This window comes from Plecotus auritus (assembly GCF_963455305.1).
Source record: "Plecotus auritus genome assembly, chromosome: 8".
Taxonomy (NCBI): domain Eukaryota; kingdom Metazoa; phylum Chordata; class Mammalia; order Chiroptera; family Vespertilionidae; genus Plecotus; species Plecotus auritus.
Genome location: NC_137782.1, coordinates 88,733,732 through 88,751,458, shown reverse-complemented (window position 1 = coordinate 88,751,458; position 17,727 = coordinate 88,733,732). Strand labels below are relative to the sequence as shown.

General features: G+C 47.1%; 1 protein-coding gene across 4 annotated transcripts in view; it reads left to right on the top strand.

Annotated features, from left to right (window-relative positions):
• NFATC2 (nuclear factor of activated T cells 2) overlaps window positions 1–17,727 on the top strand; it is a gene marked incomplete at both ends in the record, with an annotated part of 156,933 nt that overhangs the window by 87,742 nt on the left and 51,464 nt on the right. For all 4 annotated transcript variants that reach the window (XM_080684546.1, XM_080684544.1, XM_080684547.1 and 1 more), the window contains one exon: window positions 4,543–4,683. In XM_080684546.1, coding sequence (XP_080540672.1) covers window positions 4,543–4,683 — 141 coding nt within the window. The remainder of the gene's footprint in view (window positions 1–4,542; window positions 4,684–17,727) is intronic.

The window sequence follows — 17,727 nt, the reverse complement described above, 5'->3', positions numbered from 1 at the left end:
ATCCATTGATGGACGTTTGGGTTATTGGTATGAAATATTTTACCAATTACATACTAATCACGTCCACATGTTTATACTGCTTGTAGAAGGACCCAAGAGGACTGGCACTGGCAGAATTTTATTTATCATTATCATTTTCTCTATGATATCTTTATTTATTTTTAATATATTTTTATTGATTTCAGAGAGGAAGGGAGAGGGAGAGAGAGATGGAAACATCAATGAAGAGAGAGAATCATTGATTGGCTGCCTCCTGCATGCGACCCCCTGGGGATCGAGCCCGCAACCCGGTCATGTACACTAACTGGGAATCGAACCATGACCTTCTAGTTCATAGGTCGACACTCAACCACTGAGCCACGCCGGTTGGGCTATGATATCTTTATTTTATCCTTATTCTCAAAAATTTATTGTCTGGGTCCACAATGGATATTTTCTGTAAGTACATTGAAAATACTATGCCTTCCAGTATTATAATGTTTTCTTTTTTATTATAGTTGTCATACAATATTATATTAGTTTCAGGTACAATTTGATTCAACCTTTATATTCCTTACAATGGATCACAATAAGTCTAGTAACATCTGTCACCATGCAAAGTTGTTATAGTAATACTAGTGGCCCAGTGCACGAAATTCGTGCACTCAGAGGGGGGGTCCCCCAGACTGGCCTGTGCCCTGTCACAGTGCGGGAGCCCTGCGAACCATTGCCCCAAAGTGGTAGGCCTCCACAAGCCTCACATCCCTGGGCCCAGCGCTGCAAGCCTCACATCCCCAGGGCTGGTGCCGCAAGCCTCACGTCCCCGGGTCCGGCACCAGGGGCGGGGGCGTGAGCCTCACTCAAGTCCCCGACACCGCAAGTCCCCACCCACCCACTTCTGCTGTGCACGCAGCCTCCTGCTGATCAGTTGTTACAAGTGAGGGCGTCACGACCATTTGCATATTAGCTCTTTATTATATAGATTGCCTCTTTTCTCTATGCTGTACATTATATCCTGTGACTGTTTTGTCCCCCTGTGACTTTTTTTATTTTATAACTGGGGGTTTGAACCTCTTATTCCCCTTCACTTTTATCCCTTGTCCCCACCCCTCTTCACCTCCCCTCTGGCAACCTCTTAGGATTTCACAGAGAAGGCATCCATGACTAAGAGAGGTGAAGGGACTGGCCCAGGGTCACAGGGCAGGGAGTTGGCAGAGGCAGGACTGGAAACCATGCCTTTCGGACCCCAGACTCAAGCAGCAGTAACCAGGAATTCTCCCGTGGCTGCTAGGGCCCTGCGTTATCCTGCAGGGACGGCGGCTCAGATCAAACCTGGGGGGCCCACGGGAACATCAAGGATTGTTTTTTTAAAAATTATGCTGGGGTCCTCCCCTCAGACCCTTGAAGTCAGAATCTCTAGAACAACGGTTTTCAACCAGGGACGATTTTGGCTGCCTTCTTCCCAGGGACATCCAGCCCTGCTCAGAGGCAATTTCGGCTGTCCACAGGAAGGGGTGCTACTGGCACCTAGTGGGTGGAGGCCAGGGATGCTGCTCAACAGCCTATGATGCACAGGTGGGCCCCCACCCACAGCATGATCCAGCCAATGTCCGTGCCCAGGCTGAGAACCGGTCTAGAATCAGGCCCGGGCGTGTCAGCATTGTTAAAGCTCCCCAGCTGACCCTAATGTGCAGCAGAGCCGAGCAGTGCTTCTCGAACTCAATGGAACACGAGCACCACCTGGGTGCCTTATTAAGCTGCAGATTTGGGTTTAATAGACCTGATGTGGGGCCCGAGGTTCAGCATTTCTAACAGGCACCCCGGGGTGCTGGCACTCCCGGCCGCACTTGGAGTTGCTAGCCTGCAGTACCGTAAAAGCTACATTTTCCTGAAAAAAGATAGTTGTCCTTCAGCTAAGGAGAAGGGATGGGATGGGAAGGGCAAATTTGGCAAAGAGAGAATCAATTGGTTGCTCGAAACTATGAGACTTTGAGGGGAGCAGTAGCGAGGTTGCTTTAGGAAACAGACTCGTCCTGTTCACAACGATGCACTGTGATTCACAGAGCAGCTGGCCGGCCGGCCAGCCTCCCGCCCCACTGGTCACAGCCAGTCCCTGGCCTGGCTGGCTGAGAGCCCCTGGCCAGCTTGTCCAGTAGCAATGACTCAAGCTTTCCACCTGCAAAACAGGGCAAATGGCTCTTACCACCTCCCCACCCATCCCTGGGGCCACAGCTCCCAGCAGCGCCCCCCACCCCAGACTCATCAAAGGCAGAACTTAAAAGCTGGGACCATTTTTTCAGGCGATGTGGCTGCTGGTTTTTTCACTGCTAATAAACCTCCATTTGTAGCCGCTCAATTAGGAAGTCATACAAAACGCGTATATTGAAAGAAGGGATTAATAACCCAGCCCATGTGGGAGACATTAGCTTCCGTGGACAGGCCTTTTGAATATACTAGTATACTCCGAACTGGCAGCCCCTGGAGCAGCGCTGGCCGACGGGTCCCTGGGAGCAGAGAGCCTGGGCTGAGCAGGATGGGGAGACCGTCAGGGGATCACTGTGAGTCGTCAGGTTGCACTTTGAGAGAGAAGTGTCTGGGAGCATCTGTCTGGTCCACAACAGATTTCTTAAATGTTGCCAAGTGCATGGTTGCTCCTGAAGGAGCCGGTTCCAGTGTAGCTCCAGGCAGAGGGAGGGGATGCTCACCACCTGGAGGCTCAGGCCGCCAGGAGGGGAGGGTTCGGTTTGGGCCTCGGGCCTCACATGGCTGCTGCCCCGGCTCCCGGATGGGGAGGTCCATGGGCCCCTGGCACGGAAAGGACTGGCTCTCCGCCCAGTTCTCGGGCTCCGGGAGGAAGGCCAGGAGCTCAGGCTGACTCACTGAGGGGAGGACCGGCCTCTTCGACCCACGCTGCCAAGGCGAGGCCTGAGCAGACGGCCCCTGGTGCTCCTGGGACCTGGTTCTCACCCGCCCTGGGAAGGGGGCTGGGGAGGGTCTTCATCCTCCCTGCAGCAGAGTCAGAGCCTGGCTGGCGTGGCCAAGGGAGGGGCCAGCGCTGCACGGCAGCTCTGGGGGTTCCCACTGAGCTTTGCCACATAGCCTTGGCCGCGTGGTGACCTGACTTCTCTTAGCTTTAATTTTCTCCCCAGTCAAGTGTGCATGATTTTAATACTTCCTTCCTCAGAAGGTTGCTGTGAGCATTCAAGTATATCATTGCAGTAAAGCACTCAGCGCAGGCCTGCCCATTCTTCCTTCTTTCGTTATTGTTGGTACACATGAAAACTTAAATACGGAGAGAGGTAGAGATATGTGTGCCACGATGTATTGTGATATATCCATATTTATTCCTATCCATCTGTCTGCCTGTCCATCTGTCCTTCCATCCAGCCAACCACCCACCCGTCTACCAGTCCCTCCCTCTCCCCCTCCCAAGCACCTCCTACTAAGTCCTAGCACTGTCCCCAGCCTCGGGCTTACATCATACACTAAGGCTTACAGTCTAGTGGGGGCAGAGAAAGACCTGAACCAATAAAGCCACAAGTAGTGTATCTGTAAGTGGAAAGTTCTTTGGAGAAAAACAAAGCAGGGTAAAAGCAGGATAAAGGCAAGAGAGGGAGAGACAGACAGAGTTGGACAGGGTACCCACTATAACTGCAAGGGAGGAGGGTGGTGGGGCGGGGTGAGGAGGCCTCGCTGAGGTGGTGACATCTGAATGGAAACCTGCAGGAAGTGAGGAGGGAGCCCTGCAGGTCATCAGAGCAGAACCTGCCAGAGAGAGAGGCACTTGAAAGTGCAAACGCTCCAAGACAGGAGTGCGCTGAGTGGGTCTGAGAGAACGTTCCAGAAGTAAGGCTGGGGCAGCACGAGCAAGGGGGAGTCAGTTGTAGGGAGTGAGGTCAGGGAGATGGAGGGGCAGGTCAGGGATGACTTTTAGATGATGTCTGGAATTGCTAATGAATTTCAAAGCGAATATCTAAACCCTCAGGAACCGGGTCCTAACGTGTCACATGTGTGCACTGAAGGTGTGGGCTGACGTCAAGTATAGAAGGAGAAAGTGCATTCTAGCAAAGGAAGTCTCATGGGACAGTTGGTTTGCCCATCCTATATAACCCTATATAATAAAGAGCTAACATGCTAATTAGACCGAACAGCAGAACGACCTTCCGGATGAAGCCGGGGCTGCGAGGGCTGGCCGAGGCTGCAAGGGGCTGCGAGGGCTGTCTGAGGCAGCTGGGGCTGCAAGGGTTGAGCCCCTTGCATGAATTTTGTGCATCAGGCCTCTAGTCCTTTCATAAAAATACACTAATCAAATTCTCATTTGCCTTTCCCGTCCCTTGACTCAGGAAAACAAAATGTGTCGTTAGGAGAAAATTCATCCAAATGACTTGGACACATTTACGAGAACATGACATTTGCAGTCAGGTTCACAGGGGTGATGATGGCTCCACATTTAGACATGACAACAGGTGAAAAGGTGGGCAGAGCGTGTCCCAGCTCATCACCGTAAAATCAGAAAGCCTTGCTCGAGTGTCCTCACAGTGACTTCTTGTCTTCTGTCCGCAGCCCAGCGATCCGCCCACGAGCTGCCCATGGTGGAGAGACAAGACATCGACAGCTGCCTGGTGTATGGGGGCCAGCAGATGATTCTCACGGGCCAGAACTTCACGGCCGAGTCCAAGGTCGTGTTCACGGAGAAGACCACAGGTAGGGCCCTTTTGGCTCGTGAGTGTCCCCTGGCCATGCGGAAGCCACCACCTTTTGGTTCTAAGCAGCATTGACTTGGGGGTGGGTATCATCCTGTAGACTTGCATATTTTGCCCCTTTTCCTCACTGTGATGTTTCCCATGTCTCTAGTGATTTTGATGTTGACACAGTTCAGCATTGTGTGAATATGCCATAATGTGTTTTAGCTGATCCTGGATTGTTTCATTAAATGAGAAGGTTGTCCTCTGCCAATCCCAACGCTTTTTTTAAGAATTGTTTTTTTGTGGTGTTTTTTTTTTCACATAGAAAGATATACTTTCTCAACTTCTTACTATTATCAAGAAGGGAGGCCAGACAGTATGGTGATTCGTGTGCCTGTTCTGGGCCTGGGTATCCTCGGTTCACATCTGGCTCTGCTACTTGCTTGCTGTGTGATCTTAGGCACATTACCTAACCTCTCTGTGCCTCCATTTCCTTATGTATGAAATGATAATAACAGAGGGTTGTCACAGGGTTAAATGAGTTACTACACGTTGAGTAATTATAACAGCACCAGGTATATCGTAAGCCGATAAACATTGGCTACTTATGTTTAATTATAAATCGTGCTGAGATTAATCCTTTTATACTTTTAAGATTAATTAATCTTTTTGACACAAATCTCTGGTATATTCCTAGCAGTGGAATTCTGGAGAGTCATTTTGAGGATTTTAAATGCAGATTGCTAAGTTACCTTCCAGAAATGTACAAATTGAAACTTCCACCCGTACCACATCAGAACTGGTTTCCCTCTTCCCAGAAGTGCCATTTAAGAAAATTAAAACAATGCACTGAATTGGTACTTCTTTTCATTTTGCATTCCTTTGCTCTGAGAAGTTTAATGTTTCTGTTTATTGGCCGTGTTGTAGTCTTTCTTGCATACATGGTCTGATAATGTGTTTTGCCCATGAGGGTGAGGCAAAGAGAAAATGATCAGAAGCAGGAAGAGTATCAGGTTATGCAATTATTGGGTAGTTGTGGATGATAGACCTACTTCTTTTCTTCGAATTGACATGATTTCTGTAGGTTAATTCAAAGGGGTGTCGATGTTTGTTTCTTGGTTTATTGCCTTTAGGATGATGCAGAGAATATAGCAGGCAGGTTGTTCAGTTGTGGGCTTGTGCACTGCCCAGGGCACCTCCTCTGGGGGCTGCCCTTCAACCTGGATGCATCATGGATCTGTGTGTATCATGAAGACACCTGCTGACAGGAGAAAGCAGAGTGTCTGGGGGAGACGAGCTTCTTCCCTCTTCACACAGAGCTTCCTCTTGGGATGGGCCCTGAGGATGGGCCCTGAGGATGGGTGGGTTTGGGAGTGGATTAGAAGGCACGTAGTCCATCAGTGGTGTGTATTGAGGGGTTAGGAATGCAGGCATTGAAATGGATGCATTGCTTTCTATTATATGTTTGTTCAACACTATATTTATTCCCCTTTTATCGGGCATTAGGCTGCTTCCAACTCTGCGCTGCTGTTATAGGTAGCGCAGTGATGGAACATCTTCTGCGTTCGTTTTGTCAGTTAGATAGGAACTCGCTCTTTAGACAGTCTGCTGGTGTTCAAAACCCAGCCCCACTACTTTCTAGCTGTGTGACCTTGGGCATGTTAGGTATCCTCTCTGGGCAACAATTTCCTCATCTGTACAATGAGGATGATGACAGTCCTACCTCATCGGGTGGTCTAGAGATTAGGAGTTCATCATGATTGTGCTTATAAAATGCTTGGTAGATAGAAAGTGCGTGGTATGTTAGCTAATGCTGTTTGTTTTGCTTCTTTCCTATATGTGGGATAGTGGACTCAAGAGGGCATGCACTTTTTAAAGTGTCCTGGGGGAGGCTTGTTTTTCAGGTGGTGGGAAAATGTAAAACGTTTTCTGTAGCAAGAATTTGTAAGGCTCCGGTGAGTCAGAGGGCAAGCCAATTTGCCAAAGTAGAGGCTGTTTAGCACGGAGAAGTGCTTTGATCAGCAGGCAGAGGCCAGAACAAGGAGGTCTTCCAATGCCAGGTACAGGCATAAGCTTGCTCTGGTCTGCACCTGGGTAAGGTAACAGGGAGTCATGCTGGGCTCTTAAGCAGGAGAGTGCTATGAGATTAGCCTCTTTGGTTTTGATGCACCTCCTGTAACAGGGGCCATCCTGCTGGCCTTCTGGTGACTTTCACAAGAAGTGCATGGCTTCAAAATGCCTTATTAGTGGAGGGAAAATGCTAATAATATACAGATGTCTTGTTATCGGTATCCAGGTTGGCAGTTCCTGTGGGGGGCCAGTGGAACCAGGTAGGGATGACTCAGATGCCAGGTCCTGCAAGTTCCCCGAGGAGTTAGGGGCCAGCTAGCTTTCAGTTGTCTGGGAGCTCATGGTTCTTCTGCAGCTACTCAAGGGGACCAATAGTGAGTGAGTGAATGAATGGTATTTACTCTCTAGCTTTTCTTCTCTTGGCCTTAGAGCAGTGGTTCTCAATGTTTTTTAATGCTGCGATCCTTTAATACAGTTCCTCATGTTGTGGTGACCCCCAACCATAAAATTATTTTCGTTGCTACTTCATAACTGTAATTTTGCTACTGTTATGAATCGTAATGTAAATATCTATGCTTTTCGATCATCTTAGGCGACCCTGCTAGCGGTTCTCAACCTGTGGGTCGTGACAGGGGCAGGCCAATCAGGCTCGCCTAACTAGGCAGCTTCTGCTACCATTGCAAACAGTACCGGGAGGCCAGCTTGTCCTTAGAGGCCTAGCCTTTTTGAAGGGGAGAGCTGCTGTAACTGGGTTGCCAGCCTCAACTCTACCCAGAGTGCCCTCAGATAACACCTGGGACTCTACAGCCACCCCTGCCAGGGACATGCTACCTAGGCTGTGATCTCACAGTCAACGAGGCTCCAGCCACCCTGGGCGCAGGCTCCTGTGAGTTCAGAAGCAGGCTCCCCTCTGACCGGCCCAATGCTTTAGCCCAGGGCATGCACTGTTTAAACCACGTGAACAGCAGACATGTGAGCAGCCTGCTCCTGTCCAAGGAGCAGCAGCCCCACGAGCAACCTGCCACAGGCCTAAGAGCAGCAGCTTCACGTGGCCTGCCCCTGTCCAAGGAGCAGCAGCTGTGTGAGCAGCCACTTCCCCCGTCTGAGGAGCAGCAACCACATGAGTAGCTCGCCCCATCCGAGGAGCAGCAGCCGCTTGAGCAGCCCACCCACTACTGAGGAGCGGCAGCCCCACGCAGCCGGCCCCCCTCTGAGGAGCAGCAGCTATGTGCAGCCCACACCCTGCACCTGTCCGAAGAGCAGCAGCTGTGCTGCTCGAGCAACCAGCCTCCTTCCAAGGAGCAGCAGCTGTGCAAGCAGCCCTCCCCCTTCTGAGGAGCAGCAGCTGTGCAAGCAGCCCGCCCCCTTCCGAGGAGCAGCAGCTGTGTGAGTAGACCATCCCTTTCCGAGGAGCAGCAGCTGCATGAACCACCTGCCCCCATCCGAGGAGCAGCAGTTGTGTGAGCCACCTGCCCCCATCCGAGGAGCAGCACCTGTGTGAGAAGCCCACCCCCTTCTGAGGAGCAACAGACACATGAGCCGCCGGCCCACATCCGAGGAGCAGCAGCTGTGTGAGCAGCCCACCCCTTCTGAGGAGCAGCAGGCACACGAGCAGCCTCCCCTCATCTGAGGAGCAGCAGCCACATAAGCAGACTGCCCATGTCCAAGGAGCAGCAGCCCTGTGCAGTCCGCACTGGTCCGAGGAGCAGCATCCACATGCAGCCTGCACCTGTCTGATGAGAAGGAGCCAGGTGAGCGGCCCGTCCCTGTCTGAGGAGCATCAACAGCACGAGCAGCTCACTCCCACACGAGGAGCAGCAGCCGCATGAGCAGACCGCCCCCCGTCCGAGGAGAAGCAGCTGCATGAGCAACCCGCACCCGTACAAGGAGCAGCAGCCCTGCAAGCAACCTACCCCTGTCCAAGGAGCGGCGGCATCACGAGTAGCCCGTTCCATCTGAGGAACAGCAGCAACACGCAGCCAGCCCCCATCTAAAGAACAGCAGCGATGCGAGCAGTCCGCCCCTGTCCGAGGAGCAGCAGCCACATGAGCAGCTGGCCCCCATCCAAAGAGCAGCAGCCATGTGCAACCCATCCCTATCCGAGGAGCAGCAACCTCATAATCAGCCCACCCCCATCCAAGAAACAGCAGCTATATGAGCAGCCTCCCCCACCAGCCAGAGGAGGCACCACTGCTGTGAACAGCACCCACCATAGGAGCTGCTGCCAACTGAGAAGCAGCTGCTACCATAACTGCCTGAGGAGCAACCACAGCCAGAGAAGCCACTGCCACCCAAAGAGCAGCCCCTGCACAGCTCGACATCTATATCAGTTGGTGAGACCAAAAATGGGTAGACAAAGATACCCCAAAGGAAAGAAAAGGAGGAATCGCCAGAAAAGCAGCTAAGTGAAACAGATGCATGCAATATGTCAGAAAAAGAATTCAGAATAAGGGTCACAGAGGTCATAAACTGGATGGAAGAAAAAATCAACACCTTATGTAAGAATCAAGAAGAAATGGATGAAAAAATCAACAACTTATGTAAGAATCAAGAAGAAATGAAGAGTGATATAGCTGCAATAAAAAAACACCATGGAACGTTTCAACAGTAGACTAGGAGAAGCGGAGGACCAAATTAGTGAACTAGAAGACAGGGAAGCAAAACACAGCCAAACTGAATTGCAACTGGAGAAAAAAATTAAAAGACAGGAGGAGAGCCTAAGGGAGCTATGGGACAACATGAAATGAAGCAACATACGAATAATAGGGGTGCCAGAACAACAGGAAGAGGAACAAGGGTTAGAAGAACTATTTGAACAAATAATGTCAGAAAACTTCCCTGATGTGGCAAAGAAAAAAGTCACACAAGCACAGAGAGTCCCAAACAGGATGAACACGAAAAGACCCACACCAAGACACATCATAATTACGATGGCAAATATTCAGGACAAAGAGAAAATCTTAAAGGCTGCAAGAGAGAGACAGAAAGTTACATACAAGGGAGCTCCCATTAGATTATCAAATGATTTCTCAACAGAAACACATCAGGCCAGAAAAGAATGGAAGGAAATTTACAAAGTGATGCAAACCAAGGGACTGAATCCAAGAGTACTCTATCCAGCAAGGTTATCATTCAAAATTGAAGGGGAAAAAAGGAGATTCACAGACAAAACAATGCTAAGGGAGTTTATCACTACCAAGCCAGCAATGCAAGAAATGCTAAAGGGACTGGTGTAAAAGAAGAAATAAATAGGTAAGAAGGAACACAGACACAATAAAAATGGCTACAAATAAGTTCCTTTCAATAATAACTTTAAACATAAATGGGCTAAATGTTCCAATCAAAAGACATCGAGTGGCTGAATGGATAAAAAAAAACACGACCCATATATATGCTGTCTACAAGAGACCCACCTCAGAAAAAGAGACTCATACAGACTGAAAGTGAAGGGCTGGAAAAACGTCTTTCAGGCAAATGGAAATGAAAAAAAAGCTGGGGTAGCAGTACTTATTTCGGACAAAATAGACCTCAAAGTAAAGGCCATAACAAGAGATAAGGAAGGCCACTTCATAATAATAAAGGGATCGATACAACAAGAGGATATAACCCTGATAAACATATATGCACCCAATGCAAGAGCACCCAAATACATAAAAATACTCCTGGAAGATATCAAGGGAGAGATCGACAACAATACAATCATAGTAGGGGACTTTAATACACCACTGACATTACTGGATAAATCCTCTAGACAAAAAATCAGCAAGGAAAACAGCAATTCTAAATGACTCACTAGATCAGATGGAACTAATTGACATCTTCACAGCATTTCACCCCAAAGCCAGGGAATATACATTCTTCTCAAGTGCACATGGGACATTTTCAAAAATAGACCACATATTGGGTCACAAACAAAGTCTCCCCTCAAATTCAAAAAGATTGAAATCATATCAAGCATTGTCTCAGACCACAATGGCATAATATTAGAAATAAACTACAATAAAAACATTCCAAAAAATTCAAACACTTGGAAGCTGAATAGCATGCTATTAAACAATGATTGGGTTATCAATGAGATCAAAGAAGAAATTAAAAACATCTTGGATACTAATGACAATAAAAACACAACAATGCAAATACTATGGGACACAATGAAAGCAGTCCTGAGAGGGAAGTTTGCAGCTCTACAGGCCTACCTCAAAAAACAAGAAAAAATGGTAATAAATCATCTAACTCAACAACTCAAAGAATTAGAAAGAGAGAAACAAGAAAAGCCCACAGTGAGCAGAAGGAAGGAAATAATAAAGATCAGAGCAGAAATGAATGACATAGAGACCAAGAAAACAATACAAAAGATCAATGAAACCAAGAGCTGGTTCTTTGAAAGGATAAACAAGATTGATGAACCTATAGACAGGCTCACCAAGAAGCAAAGAGAGAGGACCCAAATAAACAAAATCAGAAATGAAAGAGGAGAAATAACAACAGACCCCACAGAAATACAAAGGATTATTAAAAAATACTATGAACAACTCTATTCTAACAAACTAGACAACCTGGAGGAAATGGACACATTCCTAGAAAAATACAACCTTCCAAAACTTACTCAGGAAGACACTAAAAATCTCAATAGGCTGATAACTATGGAAGAAATTGAAGCAGTCATCAAAAAGCTTCCAGCAAACAAAAGCCCGGGGCCAGACAGCTTCACAGGAGAGTTTTACCAAACATTCAAGGAAGAACTAAAACCCATCCTCCTCAGACTATTCCAGAAAATTCAAGAGGAAGGAACACTTCCAAGCTCCTTCTATGAAGCCAGCATCACCCAAACACCAAAACCAGATAAAGAGAACACAATGAAAGAGAATTACCAATATCCCTCATGAACACAGATGCCAAAATCCTCAACAAAATTCTAGCAAATCAGATCCAGCACTACATCAGAAAGATCATACACCATGACCAAGTAGGATTTATCCTGGGGATGCAAGGATGGTACAATATTTGCAAATCAATAAACGTGATACATCACATAAACAAACTGAGAGATAAAAATCACATAGTCATATCAATTGATGCAGAAAAAGCATTTGACAAAATCCAACACCCTTTCTTGATAAAAACTCTCAGCAAGGTGGGAATAGAAGGATCATACCTGAACATAATAAAAGCCCTATATGACAAACCCACAGCCAACATCATACTCAATGGGCAAAAACTAAAACCATTTCCCCTAAGAACAGGAAGAAGACAGGGATGCCCACTCTCACCACTCCTGTTCAACATAGTGCTGGAAGTACTAGCCATTGCAATCAGACAAGAAGAAGGAATAAAAGGCATCCAAATTAGAAAAGAAGAAGTAAAACTGTCCTTATTTGCAGATGACATGATATTGTACATAGAAAACCCTAAAGACTCCATCAAAAAATTATTAGACTTAATAAATGAATTCGGCAATGTAGCAGGATACAAAATTAATGCCAAGAAATCTATGGCATTTCTATACACCAATAATGAACTTACAGAAAGAGAGACTAAAAAAGCAATCCCATTTACCATCGCACCAAAAAAATTAAGATACCTAGGAATAAACTTAACTAAGGAGGTAAAAGACCTCTATGCGGAAAACTACACGACACTGAAAAAAGAGATAGAGGAAGACATAAACAGATGGAAGAACATACCATGTTCATGGATTGGTAGAATCAACATCATCAAAATGTCCATACTACCCAAAGCAATCTATAAATTCAATGCACTTCCCATTAAAATACCAACGGCATATTTCACAGACCTAGAACAAACTTTCCAAGAATTCATCTGGAATAAAAAAAGACCCCGAATAGCCACAGCAATCCTGAGAAAGAAGAATAAAGTAGGAGGGATCTCAATACCAGATTTCAATCTGTATTACAAAGCCACTGTTCTCAAAACTGCCTGGTATCAGCACAAGAACAGACATATAGATCAATGGAATAGAATAGAGAACCCAGAAATCGACCCAGATCACTATGCTCAATTAATATTTGACAAAGGAGGCATGAACATACAATGGAGTCAAGACAGTCTCTTCAATAAATGGTGTTGGGAAAATTGGACAGATACATGCAAAAAAATGAAACTAGACCACCAGCTTACACCATACACAAAAATAAACTCAAAATGGATACAGGACTTAAACATACGACGGGAAACCATAAAAATACTAGAGGAATCCATAGGCAGAAAAATCTCTGACGTATGCCAAAGCAATTTCTTCACTGATACTGCTCCTAGGGCAATGGAAACTAAAGAGAAAATAAACAAATGGGACTACATAAAAATAAAAAAGCTTTTGCACAGCAAAGGAAACCATCAATAAAACAACAAGAAAGCCCACTGCATGGGAGAACATATTTGCCAATGATATCAACGATAAGGGTTTAATCTCCAACATCTACAGGGAACTCATGCAGCTTAACAAAAAGAAGATAAACGACCCAATCAAAAAATGGGCAACTGATCTAAATAGACACTTTTCGAAAGAAGACAGAAGGAAGTCCAAGAGACATATGAAAACCTGCTCAAAGTCACTAATCATCAGAGAGATGCAAATCAAAACAACAATGCGGTACCATCTCACACCTGTCAGAATGGCTGTTATCAACAAGTCAACAAATGACAAGTGCTGGCGAGGATGCGGAGAAAAAGGAACCCTCGTGCACTGCTGGTGGGAATGCAGACTGGTGCAGCCACAGTGGAGAACAGTATGGAGTTTCCTCAAAAAACTAAAAATGGAACTCCCATTTGACCCCGTGATCCCACTTTTAGGAGTATATCCCAAGAAACTAGAAACACGAATCGTAAAGGATATATACACCCCTATGTTCATAGCAGCACAATTCACCATAGCTAAGATTTGGAAACAGCCTAAGTGCCCATCAGCAGATGAGTGGATTAATAAACTGTGGTACATCTACACAATGGAATACTATGCTGTGGTAAAAAAGCAGTTCTTACCATTTGGAACAACATGGATGGAGATGGAGAGCATTATGCTAAGTGAAATAAGCCAGGCAGAGAAAGATAAATATCACATGATCTCACTCATTTGTGGAATATAATGAACAACATAAACTGATGAACAAAAATAGATCCAGAGACAGAGAAACATCAATCAGAACGTCAAACCTCAGGGAAGGTAGGGGAGGGTGGGGGTAAGGGAGAGAGATCAACCAAAGGACTTATATGCATGCATGTAAGCCTAATCAATGGACACAGACAACAGGGGGGTGGGGGCATGAATGGGAGGTGGGGGGTAATGGGGGAATAAGGACACATATGTAATACCTTAATCAATAAAGAAATTAAAAAAAAAGAAAATAATTTTATGGTTGGGGGTCACCACAACATGAGGAACTGTATTAAAGGGTCGCGGCATTCAAAAGGTTGAGAACCACTGTCTTAGAGGGAATTTCACAGTTTACCTCCTATTGGGAGGAAAACTCAGAGCCTGCTGCATGTTATGAGAAGAGTAATAGTAACAGCTCCCTGTAGATTGAGCCTGTCTGTGGGCGGGCCTTCGCTTGCCACTCTCCCCATGTGGTCCTCTCTAACCCAGCACCTGTGGGAGGCAGACGGCAGAGAAGTCAGGGAACTCACCTGAGGTCATACCCAACATTGTCCAGTTTTTCTACCTTCCTGGGCCTCAATTTCTTTCTCTGTAAAATGGGGTAGTAACAGTCCCTTCCTCCTAGAGTTAATTGCAGAAATGAAGAGCGTGTGCTCAGTGCATAGGGAGTGCTCATTGAATGTCTGTTATTATATTATGGTCTGTCCAGTGTTATCATAGCTTAGTCCATACACAGGGTTTCTTTGACACACACTGCCCTCGGCGTTGGCCTTGGCTGGGCAGCTGTGGGGGCTGCATGCTGTGGGGGTTACAGGCACAGACTCTGAGGTCAGAAGGCCTAGGTTCAAATCCATGATCTGAATTTAGTAGCTTTGGCATCCTGGGTAAGTCGCTTTACCTCTCTGAGCCAGTATTTCCTCTTTTGTAAAATAGAGATGATTTACTTCTCTTGAGAGATGAGGGGATTAAATGAGATCATAGAGCTTGTTACATTGTGATGCTTATTAAATGTTAGCTTCTATTATTATCATTATATTTAGTTGATAGAAGGACAGAAGGTAAGATTTTAGCTCATGGAACTGAGAGACATTGAAAAACCATAATAAGTAATAATAAACTATGTGCCAGGCCTTGTCCTAAGCATTAAATATATATATTAACTAATCTGATTCTTCGTGACAGTCCTACAAGGTAGCCACCGCTCTCCCAATTTTACTAATGAGAAGCTGAGCTCAGAGAGGTTAAGTAACTTAGTGAAGATCACACAGCTGGTGAATGGCAGTGTTGGGTTTGATCCTAGCCAGCCTGGCTCCAGAGTCTGTACCCTTAACTGTTAGCTGTTCTGCTCTGAAAAAGCTTAGACCCAGGTTAATTTGGCTGAAGACCTTCTAGCTGCTCTGAGCTGCTGACTTGGGCCATTTTGTGGTGAAATCAAGCACTGACTTCTGCAGTGGGTCTCTGGGTTCGAGAGGATGCAGTTCGAACCTTTTCATGAAAGTCTCACTAAAGAGTCCTGGGTGAATGTGGTTCCTGGATTGATGCCAGCAGACCCCGGGAGTGCCTGAGATTCCCCCTCCGCTCCTCCTCCCAGGAGTGGTGGGCTTCCCTGGTGGATGTCTGGCTCCGGGTGGCTGTGACAGACAGGGGGCTTGCCTTGTGTTTGCAGGGTCCTGGTTCTGCTCTTTTGACCCCAAGAACTCACCTCCCAGCCCAGGGCTGCTTTCTGCAGGGGTAATCCCTGTTGCTCAACTTCTTTTTTCCAAAACGCATCCCTGTTCCCATCTCCATGGACAGCTTGCCTGGCGAAGGCGCTGCGGGGCGGGGTGGAGTAGAACAGCTGAAGTTTTCCAAGGAAGGGGAACCCCAGCTGGTTCTCACATTAAGGAAAGGTGACAGCCTCCTGGGCTAATCTTAGCCCCCACGTTGGGTCACCGGCACCACCGGCTCCAGCATTCTTTTTATAGCCGTGGGCTGAAATGGAATTGGTGGTTTCCACTCCAGCACGATGACAAATTGGCAAACGGTGGGAAGACAGAGGAGAGGGGCAGCATGGTGTTCCTTAAGTTAGAAGAGCGTGGTGTTTTGGAAAAAGGCCTCTTATTTATAGCAGCATGATTAGTATTATGATTAATATTTTATTACTAATTTTAATTATTTTCAGGCCTTCTCAGAGCCTGGCCCTCACCCATCACCTCCGATTTCAGCTTTTTCAACTTTCCCCCTTGCTTACTTGGCTGCCGCTGCACGGGCTTCATTCTGTCCCCAAACAGCCCATGCTCGTTCCTGTCTCAGAACCTTTGCTTTCGCGCGCTCTTCTTGGAATGTCCTGCCATCATTTCTTTATGAAGCTCTCCCTCCTCTTCCTTCAAGCCCCCGCCCCTCCTTGCCCATCTGCTCTGAAGCTAGTCAGCTTCCCCTACCCCCTGTCAGCTCCTGTCCCATTGTCCTGCTATGTTTTCTTGGGGGCACTTAGCACTACTGAAATGATCTTGTCTATTCGTTCACTCATTTTGTTATCTGGTCTCCCTTGCTAGACTCTTAGTTCCTTGGGGGCAGGGACTTGGTGTTTGCTACTGTGTCTGCAGCATCTAGAATAATCCCTGGCACACAGTAGGTGCTCACACATATTGCTGAATGAATGTGTCATCTCTTTTCTCTGTCACACCAGCCCTGAGAGGTGGGCGGCATTATCCCCATTTTACAGATGAGGTAACTGAGGCTCGTAGAGGTCAAGTCACGGGCCCCAGCTCAGCCCACAGCTGGAGACAGAGCTGGAATCCCAAGCAACATTTACCACCAATCCCCTGAGCAATCTCTCTAATCACGTCCAAGAGGACCAGAGAAACCAGACAGAACCACCAGGTTATTTCCTATTTACCATTCTCACCGCTGGCTGAAAAGCCTTTCTATATTCTCCGAAATTTAAAAAAATGTGTAACCTTTCGGGTGAAGTTCACGCCAGGAGTCCAGGCTGTTCCTGACTTCAGCAGGTCACCCTGGCCCCCGGCCACCCAGGCCCCAGGCGGAGTCGGGGGTCCCAGCAAAACATTGCAAAACAGGAAAAAATCTAAGGACACAAAAATAAAAGTGATGTGGCAGCGGAAATGGGGTTGCCATGGCTTTGGGTGACTCCCGGCGCCTGGGTGGGATCCAATGTTTTGGAAGCTTCCTCCACATGACACAGGGTTTTGGAATTTTTCAGCTGGTAAATCTTTCTTAATTCGGGCCCCCGGCCCCCGCCAAGTAGCTCCCTGGCTCTCTCTCCTGCGGGGGTGTAGGTTGGAAACGTGCCTGCATTGGCTAACTCAGCTTTGAAACTTAAATTGTTTGAAGAGAACTTGTGTTTTGTTTTGCTGGACGATGTTCTTGGAACAGGCGGGTGGCGGAGGCTCCCATCACCTGTTGAGAGGGCAAATTGATTTCTCAGAGGGGAGGCGTGGGAGGTGGAATCCCTCTTTCCCACTGAGTCATCGTATCCTAATATGAGTCATTTTATTACTTGGAGGTTCCCAAAGGTTGTATTTTGAGCTTTGTTTAATAAATAGAAATGCATTTGCTTAAAATAAACTTCTTTTTTGCTAAATTAAGGATTTTTCCACGAATTAGTGTCCTGGGAAAATTGGAACCACCTTAGAGAAGGCACCCTCTCCTTCCACCTGTGGTCTCTGTAGGCTCACCCGGTGCGGCAGTGCTTTCTGAAACAATAGACTTGGGATTGGGTTTCCCTCTGGGAAAGGTCAGACCCAGGCTGGGCCGGGGCATGACTAAGACTCGCAGACCTTTGCCCTGGGTGACTCATGTCTACAGTGTCATTGCACCCCCCCCCCCCCGCCCCCTCCGCCGCTGGAGCCCACCACTTACAGCTGACTGGGCTGCAGACAG